This window comes from Periplaneta americana, chromosome 5, assembly GCF_040183065.1.
Source record: "Periplaneta americana isolate PAMFEO1 chromosome 5, P.americana_PAMFEO1_priV1, whole genome shotgun sequence".
Classification (NCBI taxonomy): domain Eukaryota; kingdom Metazoa; phylum Arthropoda; class Insecta; order Blattodea; family Blattidae; genus Periplaneta; species Periplaneta americana.
The window spans coordinates 43391950-43417084 of record NC_091121.1 but is presented as its reverse complement, the minus strand read 5'-3'; the positions used below and the strand labels follow the sequence as shown (position 1 = coordinate 43417084).

The 25135-nt window shown below is 35.6% G+C and overlaps 1 protein-coding gene across 1 annotated transcript in view; it reads right to left on the bottom strand.

Annotated features, from left to right (window-relative positions):
* LOC138699550 (CWF19-like protein 1) overlaps window positions 1-25135 on the bottom strand; it is a 32786-nt gene that overhangs the window by 5653 nt on the left and 1998 nt on the right. Inside the window, exons 2-9 of the mRNA XM_069825534.1 lie at window positions 19386-19543; window positions 18492-18593; window positions 16442-16650; window positions 11273-11382; window positions 9096-9309; window positions 8524-8632; window positions 5912-5979; window positions 2489-2604 (exon numbers count right to left, since the gene is read on the bottom strand). Coding sequence (XP_069681635.1) covers window positions 2489-2604; window positions 5912-5979; window positions 8524-8632; window positions 9096-9309; window positions 11273-11382; window positions 16442-16650; window positions 18492-18593; window positions 19386-19543 — 1086 coding nt within the window. The remainder of the gene's footprint in view (window positions 1-2488; window positions 2605-5911; window positions 5980-8523; window positions 8633-9095; window positions 9310-11272; window positions 11383-16441; window positions 16651-18491; window positions 18594-19385; window positions 19544-25135) is intronic.

Genomic DNA, 25135 nt, shown 5'->3' with positions numbered 1-25135 from the left:
GCTCAGAAGTTGATGAAATATCATCTTCTTATGAGATATCACAGACAATGCAGAATGCAATACACCATGTCCCGCTTAGAGGGATCGAGAAATAAATGCTCACTGCTTAAAATCAGATAACGATATCGTTGTGATTTACATCTGACAAGATAGAGAAACTGTCCAAGTTTATGCAACAAAGTTTGAAAACAGCTATACGCATAACTTTCGTTTGTTTCTGCTAGGACAATAAAACAAGCCTGGTGCGATTTTGTAGGAGAACACGCTATGCTGAACATGTGAACAACACAACAGAAAGTTCAGTGCATGTTATGGCTAGCAGAAGAACCCGTTATTTGACTGTTCTTTTTCTTCATAGAGGCTAGAGTCACAGGAAATGTATATCTTGACATGTTGCAGAACTTTGTTGTTCACCAACTTCCCCTATGATCGGGTTTTCAGCAGGATGGGGCCTCACACTTTGATCACAACAGGTGCGTGAGTTCTTGGATGAAAAATTCTGCTGTAGGGGGATTGGAAGACGAGGACCCCTTGCCTGGCCACCCAGGTCACCTGATCTGATCCCTTTGGACTTTTTTTTCTGGGGCTTTGTGAAGAATGCTATGTACCAAAGAGGCAGAGCTAACACTTCGGAGGAACTAAGGCAACACTTCAGAAATGCAACTGCGGTAGTGACTCTACAAATGCTACAGAACACTTGGCAAGAGACTGAATACAGTTTAGATGTCTGCAGAGCAACTCAAGGCGCACACAAGGAGTTGCATTGAGCATTCTCCGAAACTCGGAGAGCTTTTACATCAAGTTATGTGATAAGGTATTTTAATAAACCATTATTTACACTTGAAATTATCATTTATTTCTCGATCCCTCCAAGCGGGACATGGTGTATAAATTCGTTTCACTTCAACACCGAACCAATATAGCCTGCTTTTTTCCATTTTTCGGTATTTAATTATCTATTGGTCATAATTGGAATATATCAGTCCCCTAACTGCCCATTGTGCAACTCAAACCAAGAAATGGATTCGGAACACCTCAAAATCTGTGCTTCAGTGGCTAGTCATGATAATATCTTTGGAAAATATTGGAGTGCAAGAGGTCAAATGACTTTATTGTCAAACGCCTGGCATTAGAAAACAACAACATAAAATGTTCTACTTCTTGTTGCATTTTTGCTCCTTTCTGCTTTGAACGGATTTTTTTTTATGGTGTAGCCATCTATAATCGAGAACCTACTGCACATTGCTTACTCAATTCGATTGCGTCATGCAGAAATTTTCTTTATGGTTGCATCAGTATTGACTCCTGATCACGTGTGTCACATGCTTCCCCCAATTCAATTCAGCAGAACAAATACTGTAGCCACAGTGCCCATGAATGGCGTTGGCTCTTTACTGCAATTTCATTTCCTCCTAATATTTAAGTGTGCATTGACGTGATTTCGGAGACATTCAATAAAAATAACAACAATAATAATAACAATATTATTATTTTTTTTATTATTATTAATATCTGTCTTTTTTTTAATTTTAATGTCATATTTTCAGAAAATTAAGATCATTTTTCTGTGATTTTTAGGTCATCAACTTTCGAGGCATAATAATGGTATATGAATACTGTTGTTGTTGTTATCTAATGCTGGGCTTTGGCAACGAAGCCATTAGCGTTCTTGCTCTCCAATATTTCTCTGTGGTGGATCCATCAGGTAGAACTTCACAGGTTTGTAGATGATCTTCAGTCATTTCTTCTTTGTTGCATAGAGGGCAATTTGGATATGTGTAAGTTCCTATTTTATTCAAGTGTTTGGCCAAATAATCGTGTTCTGTAAGCAGTCTGAATTTTGCTACTGCAGATTTACGTGGGATTTCTGGAATAATTTCTGGTTTTTTTATTAAAATGCTCCATTTTTTATCTTTGGCTTTGGTACATAGTGCTTGGTAAATATTGGAGTGCAAGAGGTCAAATGACTTTATTGTCAAATACCTGGCATTAGAAAACAACAACAACAACATAGTGCTTGGTTTTGCTTGATTTTATATTTATTTTTAATTAGTCTTTTGATGGATGTAAAAGGTAGGCTTGTATTTGTATTCTGAATTAAATTGGATCTTTTTTTGGCAAGAAAGTCAGCAGTTTCATTTCCAGCAATTCCGCAATGTGCAGGTATCTATTGCAATTGAATTCTTTTCTGTAGTTTTTGAAGTTGTTGGATCATTTTGTGACATTAACCTAATGGTATATGAATACTAAATTTATATAAAACTTACTGAATACCTATGAGGTCAGAGAGCAGTTTTAAAAACAAAAAACCTATTATTTCTTCATGAAAACAGGTTATGTAATAAATATAAGTAATAGCTGATATGTTACTTGAATAAAAGCATTCTATATAAAATATAATTATATAAATGAATTAATGGTTTATAAAAATATGGCTACTTTCGATATATCTGCTGAACTACGTTAATACCGAAATCTCCAAGGATACTTTTCAATTTCCTCTTCCACTGCTTCTGGTAAATCTGACAGTGACTGGTGATGGCCCACTGGTGAGATGAGTACATGATCTGATACCAATCCTCCTTTAGCCAGAGCCAGGTATACCTAAATGAATACATGCTCAATATTAATGAGATATAAAAAAAGGATCAATTCTACAGTAACTTATATATCAGTTTGTGAAAGGGTGAAGATAAGTGATGATACTTATAAATAAAATGAAATTATTTACAATGTGAAAATCAAGATATATGTACACGACAACTGATAGGAAACTAAATAATAAAAAAATCTTAACAACCAAATTCGGTATCATAAAGCTGACACACTTTCTCATTAAATGCAACAATTAATTTGCTTATCTTACTTACTTACAAATGGCTTTTAAGAAACCCGAAGGTTCATTGCCGCCCTCACATAAGCCCGCCATCGGTCCCTATCCTGTGCAAGATTAATCCAGTCTCTATCATCATATCCCAACTCCCTCAAATCCATTTTAATATTATCCTCCCATCTACGTCTCGGCCTCCCCAAAGATCTTTTTCCCTCCGGTCTCCCAACTAATACTCTACATGCATTTCTGGATTCCCCCATATGTGCTACATGTCCTGCCCATCTCAAACGTCTGGATTTAATGTTCCTAATTATGTCAGGTGAAGAATACAATGCGTGCAGTTCTGTGTTTAATGTTCTAATTATGTCAGGTGAATACAAAGTGTGCAGTTCTGTGTTGTGTAACTTTCTCCATTCTCCTGTAACTTCATCCCGCTTAGCCCTAAATATTTTCCTAAGCACCTTATTCTCAAACACCCTTAACCTATGTTCCTCTCTCAGAGTGAGAGTCCAAGTTTCACAACCATACAGAACAACCGGTAATATAACTGTTTTATAAATTCTAACTTTTAGATTTTTTGACAGCAGACTAGATGATAAAAGCTTCTCAACCGAATAATAACACGCATTTCCCATATTTATTCTGCGTTTATTTTCCTCCTGAGTGTCATTTATATTTGTTACTGTTGCTCCAAGATATTTGAATTTTTCCACCTCTTCGAAGGATAAATCTCCAATTTTTATATTTCCATTTCGTACAATATTCTCGTCACGAGACATGATCATATACTTTGTCTTTTCGGGATTTACTTCCAAACCGATCGCTTTACTTGCTTCAAGTAAAATTTCCGTGTTTTCCCTAATCGTTTGAGGGTTTTCTCCTAACATTTTCACGTCATCCGCATAGACAAGAAGCTGATGTAACCCGTTCAATTCCAAACCCTCTCTGTTATCCTGGACTTTGCTTATCATGTTGCTAAATATGTCCATTTAAAAGATTGAAATAAATGAAATCATTTATTGGGTATTAATCAATCTTCTTAATGTATCCAGCTGTTTGCTGATAACATAAAGTCCACTATAGTCCATTGTAGTCTATTCAGTTTTTGTTTTTCATGAGAAATGAGGGGTATTTTGATCGGTGTTCATTATAGATGTCTGTTGTTAGTAGCCAGAGTTGGGGCGTAGTCAATATATACTGCAGGGCTGAGTCTTCTGCAACTGGTACTGATGATTTTAATTTACTTCTTTTGTGGTTTATGGATGGACAGTATAGAAGAATGTGTTCTAGATCTTCATCAAGATTATTACACCACAGACAAGTAGAATTATCAGAAAGGTGAAATTGGTGTAAGTACAATTGAGTGACAATGTGACCTGTTCTGGCTCTTGTTAAAAATGTTTGAACATGTCTGGGAAAGTTTTTGTACATTTCCAGGTCATTTGGTTTCTTTTGTACGGACTGTAAAATTTTTCCTTTGTCAGAAGAGAGCCAATTGTTGATCCATAGGTTTATAAAATGAAAATCGTCTGTAGCTGCATTTAGATTGGCAACAGGACATTATTGTTTGGCCAAACACCTGCATAGAATTGGAATATATCAGTCCCCTAACTGCCCATTGTGCAACTCAAACCAAGAAATGGATTCGGAACACCTCAAAATCTGTGCTCCAGTGGCTGGTCATGATAATATCTTTGAAAAATATTGGAGTGCAAGAGGTCAAATGACTTTATTGTCAAACGCCTGGCATTAGAAAACAACAACAACAATAAAATGAGACTTTACTGAAGCAAAAGCACTGGATAGAGATATCACTTGAAGAGAATCAAGAATATGAGAGGGTGAAGTCGACAAATTCCAATATCTGCGACAAAAAAATCAAAGATAAAAATTTAACAGAAGCTGTAAATTTTCATCACCTTTCAAAAGTAAACAGATTTTTTTTGTTCTCGTATCATTAATGATTACCAAAATTCTTACCACAACCACAAAAATAAGATGTTACAAACCAATAGATTCTTCCCATTTTAATATAAGGAGTAGAAACGCGGATTTTAGCAAAGAAAACAGAGGGGGGGGGGGGCACTAATAATTTTTGAAAATAAAATATTGAGAAAGATTTTTAGTCCCATTCAAGACAATGGACAGTGGCGAATTAGGAAGAGCCTGTACTTGGAACCAGAAGTTGTAGCAATAGTTAAAAGTAGAAGAAGGCTTCGCTTGTTAATACATGTAATAAGAAGAGAACAATCTCTAATAAGTTACTACTACTACTACTACTACTACTACGATGGCATCACAGCCCAAAATCGAGCCTTAGCCTCCTCAATTTTCTTCCTCCAACTGTCCCTGTCCTGTGCTAATCTCCTCCAGGCAGTTGTTCCGAGATAGTCCTGAGAATCGATCGTTACCACACCTATCCATCTATTTTTGGGTCTTCCAATTGGTCTTTTACCATGTATTTTCCCTTCTAAGATCTTCTTTGGTATTCTGTTCCCTTCCATCCGATAGACATGTCCAGCCCATTCAAGCCTCCTTAATTTGATGAAAGTAACAATATCGAAACTTCTGTATAATTTATATAGCTCGTTATTATAACATATTCTCCACTGCATATTTTCTTGCACTGGTCCAAAAATTCTTCTGAGTATTTTGCGTTCAAATATACCTAGTTTAGCTTCTGTCTCCTTAGATAATGTTCAAGTTTCGCTTGGATAACAGAGAATACTTCTAATAATTGTTTTGTATATTTTAAGTTTTGTTTCCTTGTGCACACAGTTAGATTTCAATATTCCGCTTAATGCAAAATAGGCCTTATTGGCTGCAGTGATTCGACTCTGTACTTCAATTAATTCGTTATTGTTACTTGTCATTACTGTTCCAAGATATTTAAACTTCTCAGTTTCTTCAAACATGTTTATCTTCAGACTCTAATAAGTTACTTGGAAAGAACTACCAGATGGAACAAGAATTTTGGGATGACCCAGATTCCGATGGAATGACCACGTGCAAAGGGATCTGGAATGAACAGGAGGAAATAGAGCCATGACAGAAGATAGAGAATACATAATAGCTTACCTCATTTCCAATACTAATGATCAGATGTTTCTCAACTGCAGCACTTGACAAACAAAACCAACACGATTCTGAAAACATCAAGATCAAGATTGAAGACATACAAACTACTCGTATTATAATCGTATCTGAATATATAATTGAAGGGGTGAGAATGATATAGTCCTAAGCCAAACAGGCAAAATTTTACAGGAGAGTGTATTAAAGGTTTAGAGTTCAATGCTATTAGGTGCGTTATCATAATTTCTTTGGTGTATACTTACCTCATTTCTTGAGTAATTTTTATAATAATTTATTAGTAGCTTCCCCATATATGTAAGAAATTAACTCGCACAAAAAACCATTTTTATTAAAAGTGTGACTTTGGTCTATCTCATTCTCACCCCTTCAATTCAACACTTGTTTACAGTTTGCTGAAATATAAATAATTTATATATTAAAATATACTTTTTAAGAACATACATAACATAATCATTTTAAACTTCTGGTAAGTACGTTTGATTTACAACAAATATTTCACTACGCGAAGTGGCTCAGTGGTAAAATACTAGACTCGCATTTAGGAGGTCCCAGGTTCAAATCCTGGTTTTTCCCAATCTTACCTTTTTTTTTTTTAAACAGAGATTGTGTCAGTTTTGTCGGTGATAAATAACTGTTGTCGTTGTTTTCTAATGCCAGGCGTTTGACAACAAAGTCATTTGACCTCTTGCACTCCAATATTTTTCAAAGATATTATCATGGTCAGCCACTGAAGCACAGATTTTGAGGTGTTCCGAATCCATTTCTTGGTTTGAATTGCACAATGGGCAGTTAGGGGACTGATATATTCCAATTCTATGCAGGTGGTGATAAATAACTAAAAACGTAATTATTTCAAAAGCAAATATCGGATTTGTTTCATGTCTGCAGACTATTCAAATATGACAACTAGATGGAAATATGTGAAAAGGAGTTCATGCGGTGTAATACCAAGTACATGCTAGAAAAGAGCAACACATCAATATATCTGTAGATTAGCTGTGGTAGTGAAGTCTATCTCTGGTACGTTGTTGCCACTCCTATTCCTTGCAATTGTATTCAGTCTGTGACATTCATCTGATAATTGTGTGGCGACAGAAGGCAAATAACATTGACAACACTGCCTGTCCTTTCACCTTGAAGTCTGTCTAACTAACCTTAGGGTCAGCCAAGGTCAGTTTGCAATTAAAAGTATTTATTTTTCTGGAAATAGAAGTTAAGTGTACTTGAGTATATAAATTCTACTATACCAAAAGTAATGTTGGTGTTTATTTCACTTCACTCAAAAGAAATTACTGATGAATGGGTTGAAAGGGAAGTTACGATATTTCTCCAAAGAACTACAGCTTCCCATCCCTGAGCAAACGTAACAGACTTATCATCAGTGAAATAAAAGTTAGATTTGGTACCTAGACAATGTTGAATGGTACCAAGTGCTGAAGATTACACCTTTGCAACTTGTTTTATTTTATCAGAGCTGAATTATTGTTCATTTTATAAATTTTTTGTGTTCTTCTGAACTATTAAAATTTCTCTGAATTGTATGCAAAATGTTCCGAATTTTCGCCTTTCTGGAAAAAAAAAAAAAAAAGACGAAGTTTCTTCAAAAAAAGGGAAAATTCCATAGATTACCATTATTGCACACATACATTACAATTTCTCACCATGAAAAGGTGTGGTTGTAAGTTCCCCATTACCTCTATCTATTTGTAAATTTATTATGTGTAACAGTTTCGTGTTCAAAATGAAATTAAGTGCATCTGCCAAACAAAAGTCGACTGCTCCTGTGAAATTACATCCATATGTATTAGAAAACGTTGTTTTCACATATCAAAACAAATAAATGTATGACCAATTACTGTCATAAAATACTCAAATCAGGGCCTATATCATCTCTCTACGATTCCATTTTTAGTTATAGCTGACAGTGAGTTCCAGCTTGTAGTATATAAAAGTAGAACTAACACGAAAAGTCTCAGTGATACATATCACAGTGTATGTTATGCAACACAGAAGCTGTAATGAATGCAGAATACCTATTTCAGTACAGTGCCCTAAGTAAAGACAGACAAAGTGCACACGACAGTACTTACTTACTTACAAATGGCTTTTACGGAACCGAAGGTTTATTGCCACCCTCACATAAGCCCGCCATCGGTCCTTATCCTGTACAAGATTAATCCAGTCTCTACCATCATATCCCACCTACCTCAAATCGATTTTAATATTATCCTCCCACCTGCGTCTCGGCCTCCCCAAAGGTCTTTTCCCCTCCAGTCTAACACTCTATTTGCATTTCTGGATTCGCCCATACGTGCTACATGACCTGCCCATCTCAAACGTCTGGATTTAATGTTCTTTAAATATCATCATCATCGTTATTGTTAAAGCTGCAATCCATACAATACGCACACGACATAACAAGTCTATATTGGGAAGCAAGAATGAAAATGGTGTAACTACCAAGATCCAGATCATTGGAAATCATCACATATCACAGTTATCATGAGATTCACAACCCCTCAGATCTCTGTGAATGTCACGTGATCAGCTAATATTAAATGGATACATAGGCAAATCTAACTTAGAAGTAATACCTTGGTCAAAAACAATGGGCTGTCTCTTGTCATCTTTTTTTACTTTCTTTCTTGAGTTACCATCCTCTTCATGGGAGTCCATGTCATAGAAAAACTGTGATGACCTTTCCTGTACAAAGAAAGAAAGTTGGTGCATTAAACTGCATAGTACATTTCAAAATTTAAATAACAGTAGTATACAATACATATACAAATAATCTAACAAGCATATAATGAAATAGCTACAGTTGGTAACAGTACTGGTATCTGGAGGAGTTTTAGCAGAAAAAAGAAACTATATACTGAGATAATTCGAAATTTTCTCGGGCTTCCAGCCAGGTCATAAGTTGGTGATCCACCGACGTTTCGAGGATGTTCATCTTCCTCATCTTCAGGAAGATGAACATCCTCGAAACGTCGGTGGATCACCAACTTATGACCTGGCTGGAAGCCCGAGAAAATTTCGAATTATCACGTTGCCAGGAAAGCTTCAGTAGTTATATATACTGAGATCCTACAAGTAGTAAACAAAGCCAACCCCAGCAATTTCAAAACAAAGAGGGATTTCCTTGTAATCAAAAGCACATCCTGACCTGTTTTCCGTAAATATTAGGAAGCAACATCCTGCCTGTGTATGGGCATTCAGTTTGATCTGTTGTCGCTTGGTATAAGTCTGATGCTTTCATTTGATCTATTGGTTCCAAACTCAGTGCATACAGCCACTTCTGCTTCGATGTGTTGGCTACCTTAGCCATTGCAATATAACGTGTGGCATGTTCTTCAGTGTCTCCTGACACACTGTGGTTCCTGCACATGGTAAAAGAAGATTCGTCAGTAATCAATGTGTACTCTAGTCAAGAACAACTTGTGAAACAACACACCAGTACTTGGTTATAGTGATCGTGGTTAGGCGACATCTCGGTTACAACTTGATTATTTTTATAATGGCATATTTTAATTAGTAATTCGTTTATAGCGAAATTTAGCAATAGTATAAATTATTTAAAAATTCATGTTCTACAGGGACATCATTTTATTTTTACTTCAATTTTTATTGTACCTGAGTTTTTGACACATCTTCTAATAGGAAACTTTCACACACACAACCAAAGCCACATATGCAGTCAAAGTCGTCTTACGGTCATAGTACAGAGTGAGTGAGTATAGTACTTTCCAGAAATATGATCCCATTTTCCAGCGAAGAAAGAGCATTCATTCACTACTGAATCATATTTTCGCACAGGTACTGTGCGTCCATTTAGTTACGACGCATTCTGGTTTCCCCCACTCGTTTCTGCTGGCTCCTCTGTAAAGGCTAGTGGCTGGGCTGTCTTAGCTCTTTTCTGAAAACATTTGCTGTTAGGAATTGGACTTGTACATAATATTATACAACTATTTAAAATAATTTAAATAAAAGAGCCTTGTTAAGTAAGTAATTGTAGTAATTGTCACGTGATTTCCCCCCTTTCTAAGACCCTCCTACATAACCACATGGACGGACAGTAGATAGCATATCTGAGTAAATTTATCTATGTGGATCAGGCAGAAGTGAAGATTGAATTGACAGTACGTAAGGTACACTGTTATAGAGTATGTACAAAATTATTTCAACAGGCATAGGATTATGGCTCCCCGGTGTCGCCTGATTTGAGTGCTTTGCATTATTTCTTTGGGGTTACTGTCAAACAGTTGTGTTTGCTTAACATCCTACAACAATAGAAGAATTAAACAATTACATTCAATCTCAGAAGATTTGCTTGAAAACGTTTTTGATAATATGCACAAAAGAACTGAAGCCTGTATCGAAATGAACGACCACCATTTTCAATAATTTGTTTAAATATCCATATTTTGATTATTTTTTAAATTTAAATGCACAGTAAATATTGTATGCTAATGTGCTGTAGACAGTATACTATACATTGCATAACAAATATGTCCGATTGGACAGTTCAGTTAGTGAGTAAAAACACTTACTGTTAATACTGTACTGTATTTTGATTAAATAAAAACCCGACGAAAATGATCAAACTCAAAATCGCAACATTTCCTAGTTTACATAAATGAATGCACTACTTTTTTCTATCCTATACCTAGTAAGTTATTTATATTGTATTTTACACTAGTGTCGTCAAACTTTGGTCGTGGAAGGGGTTAGCAAACAGTGCTTCCAGTTCTCAATCGTTAATCCAAAGATATAGTCAGGTTAATATTGGAAATGTTAGTAAAAACAAAATTATGCCCCTGTATATATAGGCTACACTAAACAGAGACTGTCATTGAAAGAAATTCGCAAGCTGCCAGTAATATTATTAGTTATCAATATTATTTTCATTTACTGCAACAGAAACATATTACACGCCAAGAACTGGAATTTTAAGAAAATGAAAATGGTTATGGAGTTAGACCACACTGTTTTTTATGCTATGCCAACAACCCATTGCAAACAGTAACAGGCGAAGTTGCGTATAGTACTGTAATCCATTCAGTTCAGATTTTAACTTCTGACATTCAGTTTGCAAGCAGGTGTTGCATACAGTACAATGGAGCAAGGCATAAAGAAAAGAAAAGTTTCAAATGTAGAAGAGATACCCATGGGGGTACATGTACCATAGATTGAATACCATTGCTTTAGATGAGGCTATAACCAAGTTATACTGTATTTAATTTCTGGTGTGTTTCTATTCTGCATGAGAAACATATGCAAATGAATATAAGTAAAAAAATAAACCTTTTCAGATAGCTTAAAATTAAAAATTATATACATAACCTATATGGTGGTCTTTCATAATAAATTCCTTCAAGGCCACAGAAGTGGTACCGAGGTTTAATTTGAACTGCAAGCCAAGATAAGAGCCATGAACCAAACTCAGCTTGTACCTGTAAATGAATAAATTGTAAATTAATATATAAAAGAAAAAAGTAACATACACACACACACAGAGATATAAATAGAGCATTTCAAAACTCAGTTCAAACATTAAACTGCTATAAATATTATAATATTTGAGAAAAACAAAAACACCACAGTATTGGGCAAACAACGGGGTTTACAAAACATTGGGAAGATGTCCGCCGTTCTCTTGTTCAACGTACAGCATTCTGTCTGCGACACCATGCACAGCAGTTTGCAGATAATATCTTGGAATATTGGCAATTTCTTTCGAGATGGCATCTTTCAGTTGCAGTACGGTTGTTGGATGTGTCAGGAAAACTCGCTCTTTAAGGTAACCCCACAACCAATAGTCGGCCGGATTTAAATCTGGAGATCACGGAGGCCACATTGTTGGAAAGTGCCTACTGATGATACGATCGCCAAACATCTGCGTAATTAATTGTTTTGCACGGATAAAGATGTGGGGTGGAGCGCCATCTTGCAAGAAGATTAGTCGCCTGGATTGAAATCTGGACATCGCGGAGGCCACATTGTTGGAAAGTGCCTACTGATGACTTTGGTCGGAAAACGAACCTCAATTACGCGTGTTAACTCCACCATTAATTTTTTTAGTAGGTTATTTTACGACACTTTATCAATATCTTAAGTTATTTAGCGTCTGAATGAGATGAAGGTGATAATACCAGTGAAATGAGTCCGGAGTCCAGCACCGAAAGTTACCCAGCATTTGCTCATATTGGGTTGAGGAAACACCTCGGCAAAAACCTCAACCAGGTAACTTGCCCCGACTGTGAATCGAACCCGGGCTACATGGTTTCCCAGCCAGACACGCTGTTACTCCACACGTGTGGACAATAATGGACTGTTAGGCCGGGTGCACACAGAATCAGACGCGACGCGACACGGCGCGGCGCGACGCTACGCTACGTTTTGCTTTACAACGCCTCGCGACAGCTTAAAACTGTCTGCTCGCGACAACTGATTTGCTGGCTGTGGGGGTTTGGAAAACTGGCCTAGGCTAGAAAATGGCGTCAATGATAGAGGACTATCTATATGAAAAATGCTATTGTATTTGCTTATTATTTCCTAAGGACGCAAGCTCCTAAAAATCTATACGATTGAAAGAGTCTTAAAATTAAAATGTACTGCACAAACGTCATTTTTTATGTTTATGACTACTTCACGACTCACAATAAAGAAAAATAATATATTAAATCAATAATGAGTGATAGTATAGAGCAGAGAATTAGGCTTACTACAAATTACACTGGTCAACAGTCATTTTGCGCCAGACATAAAACTAACAAATTCTTACTAATTTCTACCTCCTGAATTAATAAATAACAAGCAAAATGTTCCATCACTTCGGGTTTTCGAGATGCACAATATAATTAATTTTCTATGCATTTTATTTAAAAAAAAATCACCGTATTTCGTGTGTAACTATTTTGTTTTACAAATGTGAAGACCCATTATGTGAAAACAATATTAGTATAAGTAGGGCACCATGTTAGAAGCACTTGTAGAAAGGGAAATTATTTTATTGTCCTTCTACGAGTCTATTTCGAGGGAGTGAAACAGGTTCGCGGTATAAATTCACTTGAGTTTACCTGATTTTACTTGAGATGTTCATTTCTTTCACGGTGAACTTTAATTACATTACTGTAGTTTATATTTTGCAATATATCACCATGTCAAAACCACCGAACAACAATTTACGAAGCGCCATAACAAGGCTAGCAGTTCACGGTTTTCACCACAAACTGTGCAGAAGATCAGAGTACCACGAACCTTCCCCCGAATGCGTGTACAAACTGTGCTACGAAGTGTGTCCAAAATATCATTTTAGTAAATGTGTGAATAGAACGAAGTCACTAATGGAATATAGTAAAGAAAAGTAACTCATACCAAACTAAATTGCACGTTTGTGCGCACTTCTTTCTTATTAAAACCACTTCTAGAAGCGGAAATTGTTTTATTGCCCTTTTCGGTTCCATTTGGAGGGGAAGAAACAGGTTCACCGTATGAAAACGCTTCAGTTTACCAGGATATTTCTGTGGTGTTACTATTCTGTGTAAGACGTGTATTTCTTTAAAGTGTGCTTTAATGATAATATTCAAAGTACGAATGGTTTATATGTGCGGATTTGAAGGTTGTAAGTTAGCATTGCTTTTTGGAATGCAATTAGGCTACACAAAATTTTGCTGCTTTCTGTACAAATTGGACAGTCGCGCTCGAGATATTTTATTTTTATTTTATTGGGTTATTTTACGACGCTTTTTCAACATCTGGGTTATTTAGCGTCTGAATGAAATGAAGGTGATAATGCCGATGAAATAAGTCCGGGGTCCAGCACCGAAAGTTACTCAGCATTTGCTCGTATTGAGTTGAGGGAAACCCCCGGAAAAAACCTCAACCAGGTAACTTGCCCCGACCGGGATTCGAACCCGGGCCACCTGGTTTCGCGGCCAGACGCGCTGACCGTTACTCCACAGGTGTGGACTCGCGCTCGAGATAAGCATTATAAAATAAAACGACAATCACTAGAGCCAAGGAAGAAAAATATTATACATCAACCCCTTGTACCTCAAAGCGAAGTAATTTTACCCCTTTTACACAATAAGTTAGAGTTAATGAAGAATTTTGTTAAAGGGATAAATTATAAAACTGAAACATTTAAAAATATCCAGGAAAAATTTCCTGCTAATAATAATCCGTGGCGCTACACCCCGTGAAGAGCCCAGACCGACCAGCCGGCTGCTGGCCTCATGTCCACATGCCAAAACAGAGGTGGACGATCATCCAACTAGAATGGAGGTATCGTGGTATCGTGTGGTTAGCACGATGATCCCCCCAGTCGTTATATCTGGCTTTCGCAACCAGTTTTCACTACCTATCGTAGCTTCCCAAGTGCATCACGATGCTAGGTGGGCACCGGTCCCATACACTGGCCGAAATTTCATGAGAAAATTTCTTCCCCCATGAGGACTCGGACCAGCACGCATTCCTTAACATTTCCTGCTATTAGTGATTCAAAAATAAAGGAGGGAGTTCTCAATGGACCACAAATTAGAGAAATAATGGACAATCACTTCGAATCTTTGCAGGAAGGAAAGGAGACAGCCGTCTGGATAGCATTCAAGAAGGTTGAATTAATTTTCTGGATAACTGTAGAAGTGAGAACTATGAAGAACTAGTGAAAAATTTACTGTTGGCGTATTAAACTACGGGTTGTAAAATTTCCCTAAAAATTCACTTCCTTCACTCACATCTTGACTTTTTTTTTTCCCGAGAATTGTGCGATTTCAGTGATGAGCATGATGAGCGCTTCCATCAAGAAATTTCAACTATGGAAAAAAGATACCAAGGACAATGGAGTACCAATATGCTAGCAGACTATTGTTGGACTTTAGCTCGTGATGTACCTGATGCCCAGTGTAAAAGAAAATGCAGAAAAAGAAAGCTGTAATCTTCTGAACAGTGAATATTTAGCCTTATTGTCATTATATAAAACAATATTTTGAATAAATATAAATTCCAACATTTCTCAAAAACCGTAACCAAAAACTGTTTTTATTGTCTTATTCGTATTCAGGAGGCTCAAATTATATAGAAAACATATATCACATGCCTAGCGCAAAAAAAAAAAAAATGTTAACATTTGTTATGCAGTGTTATTATTATAAATTATTATTCACCTGGTGCTTTCATCTCATTTGCAATTTTTCACATATTTTTAGAAACCACATTATTGTCGTGATATTGTTTCAAAAATTGTACAGAACTTATCTTTCCTGTACTAAATCAACTAATTTATCCGCATCGAGCTCCATTATGAATAATGTGCACTACACAACAATAGTATTTTTTGTAGATAAGGAAAGCGTGCAATCATAGCCACTACTAACGCATGCGCAGTACACTGCAGCTATCAGACGGTCTCCTCGCGACGAACTTCTAGCAGTCATTCGAAGTTGTCTCTTCGTGTCTCCTTGTGTCTCCTCGCGACCGTCGCGCCGCGTCTGATTCTGTGTGCATCGTACCATAAGAAATCAATGGGAGACAAGTACCACGAGACAAAATGTAGCGTCGCGCCGCGCCGCGTCTGATTCTGTGTGCACCCGGCCTTACAGTAAACGGAGAGCGCTACTACAGCATGTTACAGAACTTCGTCATCCCTAGACTGAGGAATCACGATATGGAAAACATAATCTTCATGCAAGATGGCGCTCCACCCCACATCTTTATCCATGCAAAACAATTAATTACGCAGGGTAACCGCTTACCTCGAGGAAGTGGGAATTGCCAAATTAGAGTGATCAGCACGGAGCCCTGATTTAAACCCCATCGAACATTATGGCAAAGTTAGGTCGACATATATGAAGTCAAGTGCCAGCTCCAGAGACCTTACAAGATCTTCAAGCAGCACTTCTAGAGAAATGAAACAATTTTGGACAAGAAAACTTCGCCAGTGTCATAAAAAGTATGCCCAAAAGAATAGAGGCTGTGATTAGAGCTAGGGGAGGGCAAACCAGATATTGAAGATTCGTTTTTTGTGAGAAGAAGAGCAGAAAGTGTGGATAAACAAACTTACGAATGAATCTTAATTCTGGGAACTGTGCTTACAACTTTTAAAACTCATAAATTTTCTCTACACCACTGTACTTTGTTCTTTGTTATGAGCCAAAATATTCTTAAAGTTGTTCTTCTTAACCTACGACAATGCTCTTGTATTGTAATACTATAATTTAAGTTGAAATGTTTTTTTCATTCATATTTTGAAGTGAGCAGTTTTTTTTTTTATTTGCACCTCGTGTATTTACACTCTAATCTTCAATGTTTCAACACTACCTTCCACACTTTCAACAAAGCATGCACGTGAACCAAGACTTATACTAGTAATACAAGAAAAACTCAACTGCCTAACTTACTTTTTCTCTCTCTCTCTTTTTTAACTAGTAAAACAATCCTTTAACTGTACTGTGAAAGGTACTCTAACAGATGCAAATATTTAGCTAAAAGAATTGACTGTCCATAACATACACCAAGCTTTATGTCCTTTGGCCAAGAAGATGTGATCAAAATATCAACTCCACGAAATTGATGTTGTCCACGAAGACAGATATTCTTCACAGCTTCCACATCTGCTCCAGTAAACGTGTGATATTGTGCTGACTTCCCAGATCCCTCCTCAATTCCACTCACATATGCCACTTTCAAGCCAGAAGTCTCAGTGTATAATCCTCGTTTACCTAAGGAATGAACATTGTATTTTTTTTTAAAGTTGTTCTTTCACATGGCAAATTCAACTTAAGTTTAAATACCTTCTTTAATAGGGTAATATTATAATTTTTAAAAATAAACTTGGAAATTTTGGAAATAAATCAGTATGTTACTTATACATAATAAAGCTCTTATATATCTTTATTTAAGATTCCATGAGTATCACTTTCTTAATATATATTGTAATATTTATTTTTCAGTCAAATTATACGAGTTATATATGTTTTATTATAGTACTATTTTTCCTTCAGAAATATGCTTTTAAAATACTTTACATCAGTCTTTCATAAGCCATAAACTAGTTTTATTCAATCATGAATTTTCCCATTTACTCATTTTTCATATATAAATCTTAAGAATGTCTTAATGCTGTAAATATTATGATGGTACAATAAGTGATGTCCCCTTATAAAACTCCCAAATGCATCATTTGAAATAAACACACTTTTCCATTTTCTTTAGAAGTCATAAATAAAATAAACTTATAAAAACAGTTTCAATAGCATATTATATGACTACTTGCAAACGTGAAGTTTTATGTAAGAGTCAGAACACGACCATAGGGAGTGTTCTAAGACCCATGTGTGCAAAAATAGTATATTATGAAACAAGTTTATAATGTTATACTTTATGCAGAGCCTTCTTTAGTTACAAGCCGGAGGATGGGTACGTTTGGCAATGCAGAGTGGAGGCGGGCAGAGGCGAAATAAAGGCATGACGTTTGACGTTTTAGTGCTTTGATTTCGTTGTCACATGTACATTTTCGACATTAATTGATACAAAACTAAGTGTATATGATCAAGATTCAGCGTATTGATGTACGTAATTTATTACGGAATCCGAATGATATTTTATTTGAATTTCAGAATACAGCCTAAGTACTTGCATACAGCCAATTATAACTTCAAAAAAATTAAAATCATATGTGTTTTCAATTGATGGTACTAGGGAAAATAAATAAATACTTAAAGAAATGTTACTTCTACCAAAAATAAATAAAATAACGACGTACTTTCGCATTACCCTATTCAAATCAATTATGCCGCTATTAAATTGACAATGTTTTGTCGTTTTATGTTGTTTCACCTTCTGACGTGAAAGGTCTAGAATATCATATAGGCCTACATTTTAATTCCATGTGATCTGTCGTGATTTTCAATAAATATTTCCGATACCCAGGAAGCCAGTTTTAGTTTGACCCTCGCCAGTCATCGTAACAATATTGTTATCCTAAATTATTTGTTATAAATTTTTAAAAATATAATTTTAAATAGGCCAAAGCCAAGTATAAAGATCTATGAAAAAATTAAGAAAAATACCTTCAACATACATAACAAAACACATCATTATCTATTAAGTATGTGTCAATTAGCGTAAACTTAGTGAACTTTAAATCCTGTAAATACGAAGTGAAAAGAAACATGTTTATAACTAATTTATTACAAAAGGAATAATATTAATAAATAAATCTTGAAAACCAACAAAGTGAGTGTATGCAATTACAGTTCAATACCCACACATTATTTGATGTCAAGATACGTCATAACACACAAACAACCAGCCTCCACCATAAGAGCAACACACCCCCATCCCTACAATCGACAAATTCACATCACAGAATTCAAGATCACCAGTAGTTCAGGAGACACTGATGAAGACGTAACATCATGTCGAAACGGGCCGTCTGTCCAAGGTATATACCTTTTTTTAAAATTTTAACACTTTTTAACGTGTGACCAAACAATTTTATGTTTTTAACAAACAAAGTGTTAACGTGAACTTTAATCAATGGACGAATTAAGTCTCTTACCAAGGTAGCTGATATTTGGACATATTTCACATCCATTGATATCTGCATATAAATCCACATCATCAGGTTTATTAGGACCCAAGATATATGTTGGAACAGGAACTGAAACAAATACATTTCGAAAAAGTTCAGTTACAAGGTACAACAGCCTGCTGTTATTTTAAATTTTTATGTGTAACGTCTACAGTATATTCGACCTACACTAACAGGAAATGAAAGGATCTGTGGAATGGAAATTATGCTGATATTGCCATGGAAATTACGTCATATCCGAATGTCAATGTGAATAAGTCCATTCCTACACACAGGGGAAGTTCGCATGTATACATAGCCTATTTGGAAGAGTTTATTATAATCTATGGGGAGAGGCATTGCAATATATTTTTAAAATAATGTTATTCAGTTGTGTTTTGACATGAACGTGAAACAGACACTTGCACAATGCATGTGTAACTATAGAAAGTTAATACCATTACATACAGATGGATAAATAACAATAACAGTATTTAGGGATATTCTCATAATATGCTTATATACAATATACCAGTTAAGTGTATATGACTGAAAAACAGTTCTTTACTAAAATTGTCCTATTAATAGTAATGTTCTAATGCATTGTTATTAAAGGACTCCCTATTATTCATAGCTTATTTCACTCCGTTCATTAGACACACTTAGATCTTACAGCACATTGTATTTATTTATCCTAATTCAATTACCATAATTCCTGTAAATAGATGTTATATGCAATTTAATTTAAAAAATGTTGTCGATTCCCTGACCTCTATTATTTTGCAAAATAAAACTGTCGACAATAGGGATATTATTTATACCTTACAGAATCTTATAAACACACGTAAGACTGTTATGCATATGTACTCAGTAGGTACTTACCAGATAAAGTTCCATTTCTATAAGGTTCTAGATTATCTGAAGTACCAAAAAAATTTCCAACACAAAGCAACATTTCGAAAGGCCCATTTTTTTGGTTTATGGTTTCCACTCTGGTAAATAACTGTTTGTATTTTCCTTCCACATCACCACATACCAAACTGAAATACAGAACAAGCACATAAATCATATATTTGGATAAACTCTGCCTATGTAAAACCAACAGACAGACAAAGTCACTTATTCTGACCAGCAATAACAAGGATCCTCTACATTCCCCTCTCCTTTATTTGTAACTAAACTAAACACTTGTTAGAGTATCATTATTAAGGAGCGGATTCCTATGTAATTGTTGTTGTTGTTGTTTTATAATGCCAAGCGTTTGACAATAAAGTCATTTGACCTCTTGCACTCCAATATTTTTCAAAGATATTATCATAGCCAGCCACTGAAGCACAGATTTTGAGGTGTTCCGAATCCATTTCTTGGTTTGAGTTGCACAATGGGCAGTTAGAGGGCTGATATATTCCAATTCTATGCAGGTGTTTGGCCAAACAATCATGGCCTGTTGCCAATCTAAATGCAGCTACAGACGATTTTCGTGGTAAATCGGGAATTAACTGTGGATTTTGATGCAGAGAGTTCCATTTTTTCCCATGGGATTGTGTTATCAGATTTTGTTTGTTGAAATCTAAGTATGTAGATTTAATAAATCTTTTCACAGAGTAATACGTAGATTTAGTAACAGGTCTGTAAGTAGCAGTGCTGCCCTTCTTTGCTAAAGCATCCGCATTCTCGTTTCCCAGTATTCCACAATGGGATGGTATCCATTGGAATACAATTCTTTTATTGAGTGATATTAATTGAGAGAGCATTTTAGTTATTTCTGCTGTTTGAGATGAAGGTGTGTGTTTAGAGACTATTGATAGAATAGCTGCTTTGGAGTCTGACAATATAACTGCATTTTTAAATTTATTGATGTGGCATAGAAGATTCCTGAGACTTTCACCTATTGCAATGATTTCTCCATCAAAACTTGTTGTTCCATACCCAAGAGATCTATAAAGTGAGAAGAGACAGCACGTAACCTGCACCGGCACCTTGTTCTCTGGAGATCAAGGATCCGTCAGTGTATAAATGAAGCCAGTTTTGTGGAGGGTACCTAATATTAATTGTCTCTAAAGACAATTGTTTTAGTATTTCAGTGTCTACTTCTGATTTTAGTATTTCTTCTGTTAAATTTAGATTATATTCTATATTTAATAGAGTTAGAGGGTTTGGTTTAATTTGTAAGTTTTCTTTTAAATTCGGGATATTGATTTTCTGTTTTAATTCTTGAACAATGGATATGAAACTTTTTTGAGTTTTCAATCTACAGAGATGACTGTATGAAGGCCAATTGTTTCCTGGTAATCTAATAAGTTTTTCATATTGAATCAGTGCTTTTTCTTCTATTGTCATTTTGATGCTGTTAATATTAGTGAGGAATCTCATAGAATCTATTGGAGTTGTTTTGATTCCACCAGTAATGAGTCTGAGAGCTTGGTTTTGAACATATTCTATTTCGTTTATGAAAGGTGAAGTAATTAAAATTTCTCCGCAGTATGTCAGCACTGGCTGTATAAACATTTTGTATGTAGTGTTCAAAGTATTCCTAGAGCATCCCCATTTCTTTCCTGCTAGTCTTTTTAGAAAGGAGAATCTTTTACGAGCTTTTTCAGAAATGTATTTCAAATGGTTGCTCCATGTTAACTTACTATCTAAAATAACTCCAAGATATTTGGATTCATAAGTCCTAGGAAGGTGCTGGCCATTGTATTGGATATTGAATTCTCTTTCTTTTTTACGAAGTGAAAATATTTGGTAGTTACTTTTGCTTAAATTGAGTGTCATCAAATTTGATGTATTCCATTCATGTAGTTGATTTAGAGCTTTAAGAGCAGAATTTTGAATTTTGTCTCTATGTCTGTAAGATCTGGAAGTCCACAAAACTATATCATCTTCAAATAGTGCTGTTTTCATGTTTGATTCCTCTAATAGGAAGGGTAAGTCATTTATATAAATATTGAATAAAGTTGTGCTGAGGACAGCGCCCTGAGGTAGACCTTGATATGTTTGTCTGTAACTAGAAAGTGAGTTATTGAATTTAGTGGCAATGACTCTTTCACTACGGAATTCTGATATCCATCTGAACATATTGCTGGAGATACCTAATTTCTGGAGTTTTAGTAATAATTTATTTCTCCAAACAGAGTCATATGCTACTGTAACTGAAAGTCAATAAATATTGCCAAGTTATCTTCTTTCTTGTTAAAACTATCTTTTATTTCTTGGCCTAGGCATAAGACTTGTTCATTGGTAGAGTGTAGTTGTCGAAAGCCGGCTTGTCTTGGTGATAAAAGACTTTGGGATTCTAAATACCAAGTTAATCTGTTGGAGATCATGGACTCCATGGTTTTTGCTATCATGCTTAACAGTGCTATTGGTCGATAACTATTAACATCATGAGCAGGTTTCCCTTTTTTGTGAATTGGTACAATGATTGCTTTTTTCCAAGCTGCAGGGATTGAGGTGTTCCATGATAAATTGAAAATGGATAAAAGTACAGACTTGGCTTTTTCCCCCAGATGTTTAAAAAATTCGGAATGAATGTTGTCGGGGCCAGGAGATTTCTTGGTTTTTAAATTTTGTATAGCTATATTTAATTCTGTGGAAGTAAAATTTTGATGAAATATTTCAGGTTTTGTACTAGTAATATTGTTTTTATTATTTTTATGTAATTCTCTTTTGATAAATTTGTCAGTTTTTTGATATTGGGATGTAATCTGTGAGAGTTTGAGTAGTGTTTATTAAATGCGTTTGCTATATCTCTACTATCTGTTAGTGTTTTGTTATTATGAATAATAGGTTGGCTAGTATTTTCCTGTGTATTGGAAATATTCTTCAGAAATTTATATGTTTTAGCGCTATCGGTTCTGTAATTAATATTTTCAATAAATTTATTAAAACTGTTCTTTTTTGCTGTTATGATTGCTTTTTTAAGAATGGCAGTCTTCTTCCTCCAATCTTGAGTATCTTCTGGTGTTTTGCGCTATGTTCTGCTTTGGTTCTATGTAATTAAATATTATTTTTGCGTGTGATAAAACACAATTAACAAAGTTAAAAATTCCGAACATGAAGTTTCAAGTTTAAAACCCGAATTTGGCAAAAACGTAATACGGCGAACGCCAGTAGGGGAAGTTATCCCCACCCGCGCCGCTCGGCACCTCGCTCGCATGCTCTCTCTCTCTACTGTCTCTCTCTCTCTACTATCTGTCCTGCTTCGATGGATCACTGCCTACCACTATGTAATACGCATTAGACAATACGCATTAGACAACTGTCCACAACCACAATGCAATACGCATTAGACAATATGCATTAGACAACTGTCCACAACCACAATGCAATACGCATTAGACAACTGTCCACAACATGTACTGACACAACACAACACAACACAATGTAATGTGGTTTTCATTAAACAACACTCACCTGTTAACTTTGCACGTCCTCGAAGTAACACAATAGTCTTTTTTTCCCACAAGTTGGACACTCGTAATGAGTACACGTCTTCGGTACGGATCATCACTACACGTGGTTACGTCTGTACACGAAGTTGGACACGGACACAATGAAGCCACCCCCGTAGTCAACGCCTACCAAGCAACATTCACAAGCCCACCAGTTTCTACCCACGCTATTCGGTCATTGTCCCCTTCTACAATACGTTATGGCATTTCCCTTAAACATAAATAGATTCATTTTCCCTTCTACCCCCAACTCGCCTCGGTAGCCGAGAGGTCTAAAGTGTGAACAAAAAGCGTGCGTTTAGGTTTAGTTACGAACTTTCACGGATCGAATCTCCCCTCCTGCGAAGTCGTAAGAAAAAAAAAAAAGAGAGAGACAAGGAACAGAGAAGGAGAGACTGGAGAGAGAGAGTGACAGGACGAAGTTCCTCTTTTGCTTCGTAGGTGTCGTTACTCATTTTGTTCCACTTTCCTACACTAGATGTCACCCCACCCTAAACCCCTATTTCCACTCTTTCCCGCTAGGGTGTGTGGTGAGCTTGTAGGGGAAAAGTGGAAAGGGGACGTGGGCGGAGCTTTGCGTTCGCCGTATTACGTTTTTCCCCCGAATTTTATTTCACATAAAAACACATATTTTCACAAAAAAAATACGTAAATAATGTAAATACATATTTTCAGGAAATCTATTATAAACACATAAATCTTTGAGTTTTTTTTCTTAAATAATTTTTTTACAAGAACTTTTAAATATTTTAAAACTAAATAAATTATGTCACTCATAAGTATGTTACCTTTTTTAAGAATTCTTGGTTGCTTCGTGTTTCTAAGCGCTGTGTGGTGTATCCATTTTTGTCATAGTATCGCCTCAAGTTCTGAGAACTGCTAGGCAGCAGATCAGTGTTATTATTAGAGAATAAATTAACATGGACAAGGAGGAGAGATCTTGCAACACATAATTAGGAATGTTTATTGTCGCTGAAGATGATTTCATTCCACGCTTTGTTTGTGAAACACAACAGATAAGAGCTCGGGTATGAACATTATTTAATTTAAACAAATCTCTCGCCTCTCGCTCATGTCCATCAGGTAAGGCAATATGTCTTGTTGTGATTCCCTGCTATCGGGCTTTGTCAACCGATATCCTTCAAGATATACTGAAAGATGGTTGTTTAAAAAACGACTTGGCTTTCCTATTAGCAAATCTAAGCTTTTTGTGTGACACCATAAAAAACTCGAAACATCCAAAAACCTGTTGTCTGAAACAAGGAGGTGCGTGCCATGAAAATTAAACTAGACTCGCTACCAGGTTCAGAAGTACAAGCACTAAGGGACAAATTCCAGAATGTGTTTGGGGAAAACAGTGGATATAAAAAAATGTGTAAAGTTGTTCAAGTATTGGAGGGTGTGCCTATAGATGAAATTGACGGTGTTAAATATGCATGTCTGACATCCTCTGATGTGGAAAGATCGTTTTCACAGTATAAGTCGTTGTTCAGAGATAATCGGCATGCATTTGTGATGGAGAATTTGGAGATGACCTTTGTTGTTCACTGCAATTCTCGGCCAACTACTAGCAACTCAAGTGTGGTTGGTGAATATCTAGTAAAATTTTTTTTCAAGCTAAGTAAGGTATTTTTGTCATATTTGAAAGAAATATTTTTTTTATTTTTAGCAAATATTTTCATACTTTTTAGCACATAAAAAATAAATATATTTAAATTTTTTAGCACATAAAAATCCGCTCCCTAATCATTATAATAATTATGACAGTTCGAGAACCTTCTGCTGTTATGAACAAACAACACATATCATCTACTGTACTAGAACGAAAATGATAAAATTCATGTCATCATATGACTACCATATTTGTGCAACAATTAGCCAAATATACCTATTCGTACATTATCATTGGCATTCTGGATTTGTTCCTACTGATTTATTAAGGATCCGCAATTTTTATATCATTTCAATGTAATTTTAATAATTGATTCCTTTCATTAAGATTAGATGATGCAGAAAAAATAAGATTTTTTCGTTCGTAAATCTGGTCCATAAAAAAAGTAAATAGAAAAATGCATATCTTACCAATAAACTTGAATGAATAAAGATTTTTCTTCTAGTTTTATGGCTTAACATGTAGCTGAATAATTGAGCAATGGAATTGTATATTTTTTGTTGTTTTTA